At 33.7% G+C, this 16,671-nt stretch overlaps 1 protein-coding gene across 1 annotated transcript in view; it reads left to right on the top strand.

Moving 5' to 3' along the window:
* Positions 1-16,671, top strand: part of LOC126837279 (tyrosine-protein kinase transmembrane receptor Ror-like) — a 62,465-nt gene that overhangs the window by 37,293 nt on the left and 8,501 nt on the right. The window contains exons 2-4 of the mRNA XM_050571119.1: positions 13,347-13,449; positions 13,539-13,582; positions 14,301-14,648. Of these exons, the coding sequence (XP_050427076.1) occupies positions 13,347-13,449; positions 13,539-13,582; positions 14,301-14,648 (495 nt within the window). The remainder of the gene's footprint in view (positions 1-13,346; positions 13,450-13,538; positions 13,583-14,300; positions 14,649-16,671) is intronic.

The following is a 16,671-nucleotide window of genomic DNA, read 5'->3' as shown; positions in this document are numbered from 1 at the left end:
AAATGTTGTTAAGCAAAACATAATAGCTTTGTTCAAAGCAGTTTGTCTGTTATAATATTATCAATATTGTATTTTTAAACGTAACAACTCAGTACCATATAATCTTCTACTTTTCAATAACACTAATTCTAGGCCTGTAATTTGTTGGTATATGTATAAATGTAAAATATTTAGTTATATTTTAAAAGATCTCAGCGCCGGCCAGAAGGTAGAAAGGCACCACTGCTAATTCTCTAGGTAATCTCTAGAAATCCTGAAAAATAATTGTATATTTTGATGTTTATATTTGTAATTTTTATCTCAAGACACAGGAATAGGATTTTCCCGAAAGTTGGCGTTTATGGGGTTTTTAGCATAAGGTGCATAACATGGATTCTATTGTTAGGGGTCCTATAGGGGTTGATGGTTAAAACAGAGTGCCAAAAATCAAAATTACTGTTTTTTTTTTTTACTCTCCTGGTACTTGCGAGCACTGTTTACAAACGTCGGTAATTTAATGTACGACATATTTTAAAACAGGTAATATTTACCCGCTTATATACTAAGCTATTACAAACCGATTGTTTAATGATAAATGATTATTATTATTATTATTAGCAATTTTGTCTTTTGTTAACTGATGATATAGTCCGGTGGCTGTTGTTGTTATCGAACACGGAACGCGTACAGGTGCAACAGAACAGCAGCCGGTGATGCCTTCCCTTAAATGGGAGAGTGGAGACCGATAACTACAACGCAAACGGAAACGGTGGCGGTTAGGTTTTTTTTTTTATTTACGTGGAATCCATTTGAATTATTAATAAATAAATAAAATAATAAACGCACGACGCACTCGACGTGTAAGTGTATACATATACATTTACTCGCACACACTCCGACTATATATTGTATATAGTACAACACAGTTTTCATTTAATATGTAGCTGTTACCACAACTGTTGATTCGGTCTCGGATGCTGCGGGAAATATACAATACCGTGAAGACGAATAGGTACGTGATTAATTTCACAAATCATTTCTAACCCGCCGAGAGTGTCCGCGAAAAGCCATTGCAAAAGTTGCTGGTCGGACACAGCTAAGTGTAAAATTAATATTGCACAGTGCACGCACAGAAACGGCGATGGGCAAACGATATATGTATATATACATATATATTATATTAACGCGCGGTTGAAGAAATGCCCGTTTGTTATGGAAAAATACCAAACCGAGGTCCACGATTGATAACAGATGTGTAAAAAGACTGGAATGCAGAAAGCCAAGACGACGACCACGTAAAAAAAAAATTAAAGGGAAGTTTAGTAAAAATTTATAATTTCGAAATGTTTTTTTTTAAAAAGTGGCTTTTAGAAAATTAAGTTGCCGAAAACTCTAATTTTACAATAATCAGATTATAGAAGTAACGCATTGAATAAGAAATCGTGGCTTTCGAGCAAAATCATTGTTTGGCGAAATTCTAGGTTTAGAATGGTATTTTTGAAAATTTGCTATTTTTATTTGACCTTATACAGAGTAGCGTTAGGCCAGAAAACAGTATTTCATGGTTTTGTTTTGTGCGAATTGAAGGTACATGGTTATTTCCTCAAAATATGTTTTTCTTTTTTTTTTGCATAAAAATATTCTTATGTTGCACGAAAAGTTTTCAGTAAAACTAAATGAGGGAATAGATATGTGTATATATTTTCAACTTTTTCCGTCTTCAGTCAAACAACTAGGTTGAAATCGGTACCTTTGTATAGAACATTGGAACATTTCGGTCATTTGTATTCTTGTACACGATTTTATTTTAGCTTTTTGAACTTTGCGAACATTTCCTAAAAATCGAACACCTTAATATTTATACATATAGAGTCCTGTTAAGTTACAATAACACTAACAGGTATACCTGATAGAAACACCATACCTATAATACCAACTCCCGTTAGGCGCCGTGACTGCAGTGTTTTTTTTTTTTTTTTTTTACATTCTGTCGCCAACCCACTTGTGAACAAATCTCGGAATGACGATGGGTTTTTTTTTCTCGAGTGCAGTGTAAACTCTTGTGGGACCTCGAAAAAATAGAAAATTCAATTTCCAGTTTTACATTGTGTGTGTGTGTTTGTATTGCATACAATGAAGATGAAAATTGCGCAATCACGACCGGCATTGAACGGTGTCCGCCAAACGTGCACAACAATAATGTTTAATGTTATTTCTAGTTAAATCGAATTAGAAAAGGTCCGCCGTCGCCGTCGCGTCTCGACCGACTCTTGCGGACCCGTTCCCGGTTGTCCGGGGTGGTGGCAGTAAAAATCCTAATAGCAAAACAAAACAAATATTTACAAAAAAAAAAAATTACCCAATGCTTCCTTTGATTCGTATGTAAAGGATGTGTGTAGGTACGTCACACGAAGGTCTCGTGTTACGTTGATATTTATGCTCGTGTGTAAACCTATTGAAGTCACTCGAGAGCGAGATGGAACGAGAGAAACGGAGTCAGACAGTGCACTTGGGGTCTGTTGTCGTGTCTGTCCGGTACGTCTGTGCATGTTAATATAAATATACAATATATATATATATATATATATATATATACATATATGTCGGACGGTATCCCGCGTCGTCTTGGTCGTGGGCACACATCGTTAAAAATGAAAAATCGCCTGCGACCCAAAACACGCCGCGTGTGTCCTTATTTTCCACATACATACATATATATATATATAAGAGTATACAATATTATTTAATATTACTACACGGTCCTTAAAAACTGGTCGCCCGTATAACGTACAAAATAAAAAACGGCGGGTATTCATTATAATAATATGTTGTATTATTATCATAATAAAATATAATGTTATTATTATACCTGTAGAACGGTGCGTGATGTTGTGTGTGTATAGATATGTTGTTGTGAGCACAGGCGGCGAGCACGGACAGAAAAGGACAATTTTTGTTTTATGTTAATGTCGAAATGAAAAAAAAAAAAAAGGTAAAAACGATATTAGAATACTCTCTTCCCGAATCCCTCGAATAATTCCTATTTACTCTGTACTGTTTTCTTAAAAAAAAAAAAAAAAACGATTGTTCCTAAATACGACGGTTTAAAAATATGTACTTTACAAAATATTTTAATTATAATATATAGTTGAAAAATAGTTTGTTTTAGTCTTCCAATAACTTTACATTTTAGCTTTGTTGTTAATTTTTGTTAAAATGAAAACATAAAAATTCACTATTATCTAAAAACTTAGCTACCTACATTTAAACGAGACGGGGTGCTTTTTTAAGTTTTGAAACTAAGTGTTACCATTTTTGCAAAGCTCTTTATAAAATGGCACGGTAATTAAGAAAATAAAAGGAAGTAATTATTTCCTCGGATAGCATTCATTGTTTTGTTTTAAGTAGGTACAACAAATGTTAATAATTTTAATGTATGAAAAAAAAAAACCTAGTTTTTACAAATGATAACCGTGAATTGAATCTAAAATGTGCATTATGAATTTACAACATCATAATTGTATATTAAAGACCGTTAGTCTTTGCTCCGATATAAAATCCATGCAATTCTTCGGCTCTGGCATATTAAGAAGTCTTGTGCTTTTATTAGCATGTAGCAAACGTTTCGTGCGTCAATAATAATATCTACAGTACTTTTTGCCCTCAGCGACACATTTGCACGAGTTAAATGCCCCAAACTAGGGTTTTAAGCCCTCGGTTCTACTTTGTAATTCCAATTTCTATGACGGCGGCGGCAGCTGAACAAACAACTGCTGAGGGCCAAAACCTACCTAGAACATTTCCGGCCGTGTCGCTCACCCCTATACGGTGTGTACATGCGATGATGATTATTATTATTAGTATTACTACAATATTATTATTATTCTATGCGTTCGTCCGAACCGCGAATTAAAATATAGCTGTCGCGTGCGGGCATCGAAAATTATAGGTTTTGCACCGTCACTCGTGTTATTTTTTAGGGTCTACACAGTATCAAAATCTACAAGATGGTAACCTGTGCGGGCTGTGTTCTTCACAACCCATAGAGTAGTGTGCGTATCCGGAAAGGCTGATGGCTAAAGATAATTTTCGCAATATATTTAAGTGTAATAGTTATTATTTGTTATTGTTGAAATCGGTGCGAATTCGGTGGCGTTTGCCCAACGAAAATAAAGTTCGGCTTCCTTCGTACCCTGTCGCTCCACAAATGGACAATATCAGATTTTAAATACTCTCTTATGAGCCAAGAGCGTTTAAAACTTTAAAAGGACCCGAATTTGTTGGTTTCGATAAAAAAAAAAAAGAATCGGTAAATTATGTCTACTTTCCAAGTGATTAAAAAAAACACTAGGGTTGCAAAAAAAAAAATATTGATCAATCAATACAATCCCAGGCAACTGAATGTTGTTTGACGAACCACTAAATGTATAGCGATTCATTATACCAGACGGCTAAGATAAAAATGAATATTGTGAAAACGTTTTCAAAAATATTGTTTACTTATTAGGTTTATATATTAGGAACTGTAATGGTGGTATTTTTTTGTATTTTGCTGCACGCTTGTCTATATATTTGATCCGGGATCCCCCCTCGTTCCTGGTAGAGTTCCTAGGTACGCGTTTGTCATTGTGAAACTTTATTATACCGTGGTTTTTATGGCTTAAGACAATCAGTGTCCAGGCTCATTATACCAGGTCAATACGATGTGTAAGAAGTCAACGTCTTGGCAATTGTTTTTGCCGTCTTTAATTTTGTGGGATGACATAATGTGCCACAACATATGTACAACGTTACTTACAGTTTGCTGTTGCAAATGAAACTTGATGGTGGACTCTATACTACTCGATAACATTTTGGTTCCGTTGTAACGCCAAGTATAGAAATATTGATTTTATCGCTCGATCTGCCCGTCTTGGATGGCCTTTGGGTTGGTTTCGGGGTTGCGCTCCGATCCTTCGCACGTTTTCTTAAACACAAACACACGTTTTCCTTCTTCCCCTCGTTTTTGTGTAGAGAGAGCTAGTTCCTGTTTTGTTCAGACACGTGTGTGGTTCTCGTAAACGTCAAACGTAAATCACTGGTAATTATGTTATGTACAGTATTCGATTGGGTATGGGGAACGCGCATTGTTAGCGTCGCTTTTCGAAAAAAAAAAAATAATAATAATAGTAATCATTTTCATTGAACTCTGCGATCCCTCTTGGGGTTTGTCGTCTAAAAGAGAAACACCACTACCGCATAACAACAACAGTTCGAAAAGAAGGAATTATTATTAATATATAGGCTTTTTGTCCGGGCCTTTTGTAGGTGTTTGCGGTTTTGTTTTCGTTTCCGAATTGATAAACTTTATCGGAGTGCCACACTCGCGTTAAACTGAACTACAAAAGAAAAACAAAATAACGAAATAATAAACCTATGGGGTTGGTGGTTTACCTAAAGTGCGCCTTAGGAGAACGTTTGAAAATCCGCAGGAAAACTTTTAATAATCGATATGTGGTATTTATAGTTCATAATATGATGTGCCGCCGTACAATAAGATAATTTAGTAATAGAGTAAAATGTCGTCCATACAAAATTAAACTTTATCTAAATTTCGACGTGGGTGATTTTTATTAATTTTCTCTAACCTAACCTAACCATTACTTATTAGTTTTTCAGCGTTTCCAAATGAGCTAGTTTTTGTACAGTCGTTAATATCTTATGTAACATAATATAAACAATACAGCCGCAAGGATTTTTTGTTCTTCTTCTTTTGTTCTCCGGTAATGGTACATGAGCGTTTTGAGAGATGGTAGGAGAGAAAAAAAAGGTCGTTTTAATTTTACTAAAACCTTAATGCCCCTCGGCGACACGGATAAAACGGGACACCGGCAAAGGATTATAATCGCATTGTGTTCGGTGTTCGAGGACTGCGTGAAATATTTTAGGATTCCGTCGCCTTAACTAGATTTAAACCTCAGGTGCGCAGCTATATATATACCCTATCTATGTGTAGGTTTAAAATCATTGTGCGCAAGATTACGTTATTATTATCATTAAAGCGTGCAGACAGACGGTCACCGCACCTATATAATATAATATACTAGATACCTAATACGCAACCATGAAGATAGCCAAAGAAAAGTGTGTGAGCATTAAATACATTTTCTTTCAACGCGGCCGTTTTTCCACTCGGCTCCTGGCATTATCGTTATCGTCGACAATAAAAAATCAAATCCACGGACTTGGCGCAATTACCGTTTTTTAAAAAGTCCCTTAGAATACATTTTCACTCGAGCGGCCACTGTCTCGCCGTCCTCGACATAAAAATCGTTCGGTGTTTAAAATTCAGACTTTCATGTAATATAAAGTATTAATTAAATCTCTAAAACGTCTGAAGGAAATTCAATAGTTTATTAAAATGTAATCATTATATCTCAATTAAGATAAACGAAAATCTATGTTCATTTTATGCAGTAACTCTAATTTTACTAGGGTTTTACTGAATATAAATTATATGTTTAAAATAAAATATTACTATTTATTACAGATTCCGTTATGAGTATGCGTTAAGGGATTATTTATTCAAGTACTTTTTTTTAAACGAAAATTGTTTTATGGCAACTCCAACTAAGTATATCAATTTGCTTGAAGTTATATGAATAGTTCAATAATAATTTGAGCTTTATTATTTTTTCAAACATATATATTTTAACTTGAGAGATTATTCAATGAACAGAGTTTTCCCACAATTTTATTTTTTGTAAATATTTTTTCAGCGGATGTTTTTCCTTAACTATATTAAATTACTATTGATTATAGAACGAACATTGATAAATTATTAGGATTTTACATATATAACCTGATAATTAAATTACATTTTTGGATATCGTAGCTCTTTATAAAGATTTAGATATATACATTTTGTTAAGCAAACAATTAATTTCAAAAATATTCAAAATTGAAGTCGAGTTTTTTTCTCATAACGATTTTTTAAATGAAATTTTATGGCGTTACTCATATATGAAAATATAATAATCATACTCGCTTTTAAAAAAAAAGGCAATGAATAGAGGCAATCATAAAAAAAATGTCACCATTGGCAAGCAAGTTAAATTGAAATGTTTATTTTGAAAACATAAAATGTTACATCTCTGCGTTAAACCACGTAGCAACAAAGTGTTTGCTGCTTGGGCGGACTTAATGCAATTTTCAAAATCAATATAACGAACAGATACTATGATGAATAATATACCATGTCGATTCCGCACAACAATACCGTAGCTTCAGCTCTGTGAAAAATTCCCCAACTGTTTTGACCTCAAGAGTCGGTGGTTTGTCTTAGGGGCTCTCGTGTGAAGCAATATTATAATAATACGTATGTTTACACAATTTTCTCAGTGAATATATTTATTATATTGCGGCTTATTAATGTTATTATTATTATAATTATGTTCATTGATCATTGTTCTGATATTATTGCCCAAAAGCAACGGGCTGTGATAATTTACGGCGGTAATAATATTATTACAACACATCAGTCTTTGGGGGGGGGGGGGGGGAAATCGCTGTTGATATTATTAACATGCGAGCCCGGTCGTAATTCTCGTACTGAACTCCATAAATCTTTCATGTGTTGGTCGGTTTATCTCTCGGAACGGGCGAAGACGTGTGTTTATTTTCAATTTAACGCTTGTGTCTTATTACACATACCACATACCGTTTACTATATACGTATAATATACAAGTAACTCCTCCTCCACAGTCGCTATACAAACTGGTACGTTTGTATTATCTCGTTTGATAAACTATTTTTTTTTTTTTTTACTACTACTATTACCATTAGGTATTATATTTACTCGGTGTACACCCATACTGGCCGCTATTAAATTGTGTTTAACCACAACAGTTGACTTTTTCTCGCGTTTCCCGAACAAACATATACAACAATTATATCCCTGTAGTTTGGGATATTATGTTTTTTTATTTCCTACAGAAAACACTAAACTTATCGTATAATAAACAACGTTATCGTGCACGTGTGGTGTTTTGACGTAGACATTTCGGGCGACGGGAAGCAATGTTTTAAGTACGACGCCCTCTGCCCACTAAGCTTGCTCAACTAAACCAATAAAACCTAAAGTATAATTCACGAAAATTGGTATGGGTTAGTGTTAAGTTCATTTGGGCAAGGTTCGATTTGGTAAGGTTTGGTTGTCACTCGTCGTCTGTTTTTTAAAATTATTATTGTTATTAAAAACTATAATACTTGGGAAATATTATTGAAAATATCCTGAACGAATATTTTAACACGGGTAGGGGCACCATGATGGAACATAATACAAATATATTATTGCTGCACGAGTATATAATACGTATGTAAGCTTTTGTATACATATTATAATTATTATTTTAACGCTACCGGAAAATAAAAATAGGAAATTGAGTTTACTGCGACACGAGTGTAAACTGGAAAATATAATATCTGGCTCATCATATACTATAAAGTATGAACCCTATAACATTTTTTTTTTTTTTTTTTTTTATATCCTGTTTGAGATTTGGATTAAATCGACCGTCGAGTGCTGCACATACCTAATCCTATAGTCCGCCATTACACGTCACTACTTTCCAGTCTGTCGGATTAGATTATGCTTGTCGATCATTATTTCCAACCAGAGTTGAGAGAATGTTGAATAAGATTAATACATTTTATAATAGACATTTCGACGAATAATATATTTATTATCCAATACTACGTTAAATTTTCATTCGTCGAAAAACTATATTTGTAGCCCTACTAATAAATAATAATTCATAAATTTACTAATAATTGTTATAATTAGTATTTTTTCGTTATATCAATTTCAAATTTAGTAATAATTTTCATAAATAATATAATTTTTTCAAAAAAAAAACGTTTACAAATAAAACATAACAACAATTATCCGAAAGTACCTGTTTAATAGTTGTGCTCAACGAATAACCAAAGCACTTTGTGATAATTAACCGAATATTAATTGAATAAATTAAAGATCATTTTTTTTTTTTTTTATCACTTTATTTGATCCGAATAACGCACATCTTCGTTTCCAAGTCCTATAATCATAATATATTAGCATTTGGCACGCATTAAAGCCTCGTAACGGGGTGGATTTGTTTTACACGATTAGGCTATAGCCGTACACAGTGGTGGCTCGTTGTATGAAGTATGAAACCCGAGCGGAACATAAACCAAAAAAAAAAAAAAACAACCACCGAGTGTGTACCTACCCTATAGCAGCAGTATGATATGCATCTACATAATATATTTATACAAAAAACGGTTGTGGCGAGACAAATATTTAATCAATTCGTCGGCCGTCGGATTACATGTACGGTCACATGTCTCTGATCGCGTGTCTGGATAACGCGTTTCCCATTCCCGATCCCGGTGATTTATATATATAATATAATATAACGAGAGGGATTTTTTTTTTTCGTTCATCTCTTGGAATATTCGACGACAGCCGTGTCAGATAGTGTCGATAAAAATATAAACCCGGAGCGTTGGATGTGTTCGCACCCCCCCGCGAGCAGCTTCAGTGATGTACCCGCGTGACGGCTGTCTACCGCAAATTCCCAAATCGCCAACCGTGTCAACGTGCACACAATATAGCCCTATATACGACGGCTCGGGGATCCCCAAACAGACATTTTTTCCATACATGTGACACACACACACACACAGAGCCTGCGATAGGGATAAGAGCGTGTAACCTAACCTCTAACCAGCTCTAGCGGCAGCGAGAGTAAAAGAAAAAAATCCAAGACTACCTGATGACTAAAATCGGCGGTGTACGTGCACTCGTTTAGGTCTTTACAATGCCCGATTGGACGGACTAGAACAAGCTCTAATGCACGGTTATACCAGCACCACTAAAAAAAACGCAAAGTCAAAGTAGACAGGCAGACAAGTCAAGCTCGTCGAGTGGGAGTATCCGCAAGTTGTGTAAATAGTGTAAAGTCAGAGTATTCACAAAATACAATTTGTTGGCCTGTATAAAGTTATTTTGGACAAAAAATATTCTAAAACAAATTTAAATCACACGCTTACAGTACAATAAATAGTTGGACAATTTAGTAAGAGTAGTAAAAACGTGCTCTGCGTACTCGGGATGTACTGAGAGAGTACATCTGAATCATTTGCCAACCCTAGCCTAATCTAACCTTTGGTGTAATGATGTAATATTCGTTTTGGCAGATTTGCAATTATAGACTATACATAATATAAATAATAATATTTTCTCATTGTTACAACTGTATGAATCAGTTAACGGTGGATAATTTTTGTTTGGTCGAATCTCTGTTTATACTCATATGAGACACCTTGTTGTCGGTTTCGCTCTAAACTAAAGATTTTAATTATAGTGCGAAAATTCCTATTTGAAAAGTTTTTAATTAAAAAAACGATCAAAGTGCTAATACCATATTCGGCCGTTATAAAAAAAAAACCATTAGATTCGCCCGTATTATATTATTATTACTTGTTATATTGTATTTTGTGTACATATATTAATTGTTAAACGGTCGTGTGTGTGTGTACGATGCGGCACAAAAAGAGGCAATAAAAAGCAATTCAACCGAATGCTACCGGCTACCGAGTAGAGGACTAGATGAAATTTCACACCCAAAGTCAAAGGGTTTATATGACGTCATTAGAGTGTAATATTAAAAAGCTTCTCTTACTTATCATTTTCATTTGTTGAGTGCAGTGGCAAAAGTGGCGAACCGATTTAGAAGTCATGTAATTTACGGTTCGTTGATTTTTATGCGCTTCGGGCCAGAGAAGGACTTCAACGGAGTGACTTACACCACGAAGGGTAGTGTGGGACCTAAGTAGTCGCCGGTTGATGTTTTCGAATTTCGGTATTATTCGCGACTTTTAAACAATATTGTAAAGTCTTGACAACAATTGAAAAAATGGGCGCCCAGGACTTTACTTTGCTGCCAAATTCTCTCTCTTTGCAAGTCCGTGATCATTTATCATTCACTTCACACAACACAATGTCTTAACATTAGGGTTGAATTCGATTATCAAAAAAAAAAAATGTTTGATTAAGTAATATTTTTTTTAGGATTAAATAAAAAAAACTATACAACAAATTATGATCAAAATATGAGTTACTGGTATTACTGGTGTTGGCTTTTTTTTCAAAACATTTTCTACTGTCATTTGTTTTTGGAAAAGGTAAAATACAAATTGTATTTTGTCTTGTACTCTATTTTACCAATTTTAACTGATATATTAATTTGCAATTTAACTACACTGTACGAGTGCAACAAAATGTTGGATCAAGAACATAAATACACATCTATTTCATAGGATTTTTCTCGTTCTATTTTAATCTGATCATATATTTATGGTGCTAGGTACGTTGTCTTTTAATAACGTTTGAAAAACGATTGTGTGAATTTTGATTTTAACCATAAGACTCTATAATGGTGAAAACTATCAAATGCCAATGTACTTACTTAAATTGTTCATAATTTTGGTCTCGAAAAACTAGGATATACTGTATACAAATATCAGTATATCTTTTGGGATTTGGACGTGTGAGCCAGAGTTGCCCCTGTTGTTATTATAGTTACATATGGGGTTGAATTGGAAATGTTGTTTTTATTTTTCTTACCCCGAACTTCAGTCTAATCGTCCTCCCACCATAGGTCTGTACAAACAATGCGATAATTATAGGAAACACAATATGGATATTATTATTATTATATAAGAAGAAGAAGACGACGGACGGGGCTGTTTTGTGTTGTACAATCAAGTACTCTATTGGACGCTATTCAAAAACGTTTTTTTTTTCGATATTGTTGTCGTTAAAATAATAATAACAATATATTACAATCGACTGGCGTACGCGATGAATGCCGCAGACAATATATTATATTATTATATAAAGTATAAATACATTACGGCCGTAATAGTTTATTGTAATATCGTCCACTCTCTATAGATGCATTTTTTTTTTTTTATTCATTCGACCTGATGGGAATCTTTTCCTGTATTACACGTCGTCAGGCTTTTCGGGTTGTTAACAAGTACTTAAGGTGTGCTTCGGCCGTTACGTTAATATTATTTTCCATTACAGCTGATCGATCTCGTTTTTGTGTACATATATATATATATATATATGTACACAAATACATATATATTTACCTTCATACATTGTGTTCTGTATACAAGCCACCGGTTATCCGGCGCCGCCGACAGATGTCCGACAGTATATAATAATATAATACAACAATAATACCATTAAATACAATACTCACGTTTAACACCTCCTCGTTGACACCACCCGGCGCGATGGTGGGTGTAAAAATATATGTCATATATATTCTACAGAAAAGGAAAGGGTTGTTCTGGAAAAAAGGGTTATACGAGATGGCGAAGACAAACGGAATCACTTGAAAACACTAAATACTTCTAGTAGTCCCAAGAGGGGGGGGGGGAGGCGCTATATCAAACAATTGGCCAAAGTTTTTTTTTTTTTATTTAAACTAAATTGGTTATTTTTCTAAATTTTGACAATTTCGTGTTTATTTTTTAACTCAAAATTACTTTAAACTTGAATATTTTAACAACTACCGTATAAAACAACCGTATTAACCTACAAATTATTTTATATTTGTTTTTAATCTCTACGTTTTTCTGCTCAGACTTAACTTTCAATCGAACGTATAGAAACTAGAATAGTATTTAATTGTTTAAGTAGAGTTTATCGTATAATTTTTAGTATTGTCAAACTTTACATAATTTTTAAACCTGACTGGGAACGGTCTTGAGTAAAACAATTAATACTATAAGTTTCGATTGGTAGTCGTTCGCCGTTATTTTCAATTAAAAACTTCGCATCTATACATTTCCCCTTTTAACTTTTATTAACCTTTTGATTGATCGTTCAGAAATTAATAAAAACGAAACAATAAATTTAAAATTATAATTCTTATTAAAACTATATGACTATTAATTGGACGTTAATATGTTATTAATATCAACGGTACCTAATGATACTTATGATGTTATTTCTTCATTACCATTATTATTACTTATTAACTTGTATTCACAAAAAGGTAGCTGAAATAGTTTGTATTATGTATCACAGTGTTTACAGTGTGTATAAATCAAATATTAAGAACCCGAAATACTTTTAAAACGTTTCCTTGGCGTTATAAAACATTTTAAATATATATATTTAGGAATTCGTTAGCTTTAGCTAACAATGAGCTTCAGTGTTTTTAATATAATTTAAACTTCGGTTTAAAAATGCGTAAAATTTAACTTTTTCACTGTAACTTCTTTTTTTACAATATTGTTTGAACGTTTTTTTTTTTTTTTCCAGTTTTAACTGATGACGGAGAACCGGCGCCCAACATAGACGAGTACAGCAGCATTTCGAATTACGATGAATACGACACGGACACGAATTCTTCAGCCCCTTACGAGTACGTGCAAACGCTTATTGTCAAAAACTTATTACCCAAAAACGAAAAGTTAACATATTATTTGATTACGATTTGTCGTTATTTCGCAGCACCGAAAACGCCGAGGTACTCGCGCCCAAAGGAAACAGATCAAGTGAGCTAACGGTTTTTTGATTTTTGCATTTAATTTTATTGCGTACAAAACATACCTACCTATATATATCAGGGTCGTGGATAGATTTTAAATTCTGTACACTGTGCTTTCACGGTCATAAATTGCCCATTCAACGTCCCTAGAATCTACTCCGTTAATAATGTTATCAATAAAAAGGAAGTCGGACGGCTCGTTTGTTTTTATTGACATCGTAGACAGAACGTTACCGTTAATTTGCATTTCGGAAAAAGTATTGTTTAATTTATACCGATGATATTGTATACAAACAGCGCTAATTTGAATTCCTGTATTTATTTTTTTAAGATTATTGTTTTTACCAGTACATAATATAATATTTTCAAAGAGGTTTATTTATAATTGTATTTTAGAAGTTTCTCTTAAAAGTACGCTTATTGATAAAATAATAATATAATAACACATAAAATGTTATAAAAAAAAAAAAAAAAATTAATAAAGGGTGAAATAGTATTTTTTGAAACTTTGCTGTATAAATATCACAGCGAAGCCTTTCAATAAAAAAATAACTAAACACAGTTTGAACATGCGGCACAATTTTGAAATTATTTTTAGTCAATCAATTATTTCAATGTAAAAAACACTGAAATTTTAAATGAACAAAAATAATTTTAAAATTATGCCACTATGTATACTGTTTGTGTGTGTGTGTGTGATTATTAATAATTGTTTTACCGTTTAGGCGTTTTACACTTTGTCCGACAGTTGGCCAACATGACTCGAGATTCGGGCGCTTCGGTGAAGCTGCGATGCGAGGTGACCGGCGAACCTCCGCCGTTGCGTATCCAATGGTACATGAACGAGGTGCCTGTGGGCAACGAACCGGCCGGCAACGGTGGCGATAAAAAATCGAAGCCCAGGCTGTCCGTTAAACGGTACTCGCCCAGGCACAAAAACGCCGCCGTCGGGTCGCGGTTGAGGATCAACAAGTTGGAAGTGCACGACACGGGATTTTTCACTTGCGAGGCGTCCAACGGTATCGAAAAGATCCAATCCACCGCCATTCTGGTGGTCAAAATGAACCCGTTCAGTGAGTACACCGGCCAAAGCCCGTCGAACGCTACTTGTCGCGAAAAAGTAGAGCTCTAAAAACGGAATGCTTAAAATGTTATAGTAACGAGGACGTGTGCAGTAGGTACATCTGTTATGAGAGTACAAACAGAGCTGACAACATTTTAGTATTTTGCAAGAGAGGCAACGCAACGTGAGCGGGTTTACTCGAGCATTCATAATGTAATAATATTTATGGAACGCTCTTTGAACAGTACATAGATTTTTAACGTCCGTCGGGTCGACTAAAACGCGAGTTTAGGTTAAATTTGTCCTTTGTCTGAAAAACCACAAAAAAAAAGTAAGCCTCCCAAGAGGCAACAGGTAGTATGTTGGTATTAATTCATTTTTTTTTTTTTTTTAAACAATGACTTAGTAGTAAGAAAAAGTAGTGTAACTTGTAAATGGTAGAATGTTAGAATGGATATCGTTTTACTTGACAACCGAACTCGATTAGAGTTAAAGTGTCTGATGAGTTGTCCGACCCTATAACTGTTAGCTCCGATTTGGCCCAAACGGGTCATTTATCCTCTGTTCTTTTTTATAACAATTATAAACGATTTAGGGACTGTGTGTAAATTGTTCTTGGAAAAAAAAATGTATTTTTACTTTGTAGCTAAATTTGTTGTTTATACTATTTTTTTAGAAAAGCTTATTTTTTTTTAATTTGATTTTTTACTTTTTAGTCTTGTTAAAAGGTTCTTAATGACTGTGAATAGATTACTTGGCTGTTGACATTTTATTTAAATAGTTAAGGGGCACTATTTAAAAAAATATATGTAATTTTATAGAAATGACAAATATTATTATACTATGAATGTTCGGGACCCGAATAAAAGTTATATTGTTTTTGTACCGGCACAATAGGAACATTGGGATGTTATTATGTTTTGGATAGTCTGTAGGTACATTGGACTATTATCGACGACATTGTTCATAATATAATAATATAAAAACTATACATTGGACTTAATTTTAGCCATGCGTTTCAAATTAGTATGCACGGCGTGATTTTAGAGTAGGAAATATAATAATATAAAATCGAATGACCGCTGTGAGGAGAGGTAGACAGAACGAAGATAGACTACACGAGGTCGACGGCCAAACGGTTCACTACTATATATATATACGTGCCCATTTACATGCTTATGATATGTTTATATATACGGCTGTATTTGTTTTTTTATTATTATTGCCTGTATGAGAGTAGTTAAATTTACATGTTAAAAAGTCATTGGGGATCGTCAAGAACGGTACGGAGTGATTGCGTGTGGCGGCCAGTGGCAGTTTAGGGAGATTTTCTGAGAAAGTATTTTTGATTTTTTTCTCTCTATTATGATCTGAGTTGACAAAAAACTTTTTTGTTCTTTTTTGACATTTCATTATACAGGGCACATTTCAAAGGGTCGTCTTCCGTTTGCAAAGACAAAGCCTAACAACTAATTAAACCGATAGGCATGGTCGTTGCGGGCAAATTTTGTTGGACGGGTTAAATAACCGATGCCAGTTTAATCGTTTTATTTTTAGCGATAACACTTAATAGTATCGTAAAACAATGTCCTTCGCAAGAAGAAAATTTAATTATCTTGAAAGTATTAAAAATCGGTCGTACTTGTAAATAAATTTGTAATTTTTAAATGAAAAACTCGTAACTTAATGTATAATACGAATAATAATTGTAATTTTCGGTACTGAAAAACGCAGTTCAAGTGGTTTTAAGTCGGACTACGGTGAGATTAGTATACTTAAAAAGCCAATGTCATTTGTTTTTTAACTATAAACGTATATGAGAATAAAAATGAAAATTCGTGAAAAGTCTCCACTTTTCAATCAGCTAAGAAACTATATTTCTAATCAATTTTTTGTAAAGGTTTACTTAAAAGCGATTTAAAGCGGTTAAGAGTATTTTTTTATAAAAAAAAACATTATTAATGCAAAAACTGTTATAGCGGGAATAATAAAACAAATACTTACTAATAAAGAATGCTCATAATATCATACAA

The sequence above is a fragment of the Adelges cooleyi genome, unplaced genomic scaffold, assembly GCF_023614345.1.
Source record: "Adelges cooleyi isolate 19-005CV unplaced genomic scaffold, UGA_ACOO_1.1 ACOO_flye_CR_arks_rails_tigmint_CR_PRNA_248, whole genome shotgun sequence".
NCBI classification, from domain to species: domain Eukaryota; kingdom Metazoa; phylum Arthropoda; class Insecta; order Hemiptera; family Adelgidae; genus Adelges; species Adelges cooleyi.
Note: the sequence above shows the minus strand (reverse complement) of the source record. Positions and strands in the feature narration are given on the sequence as shown.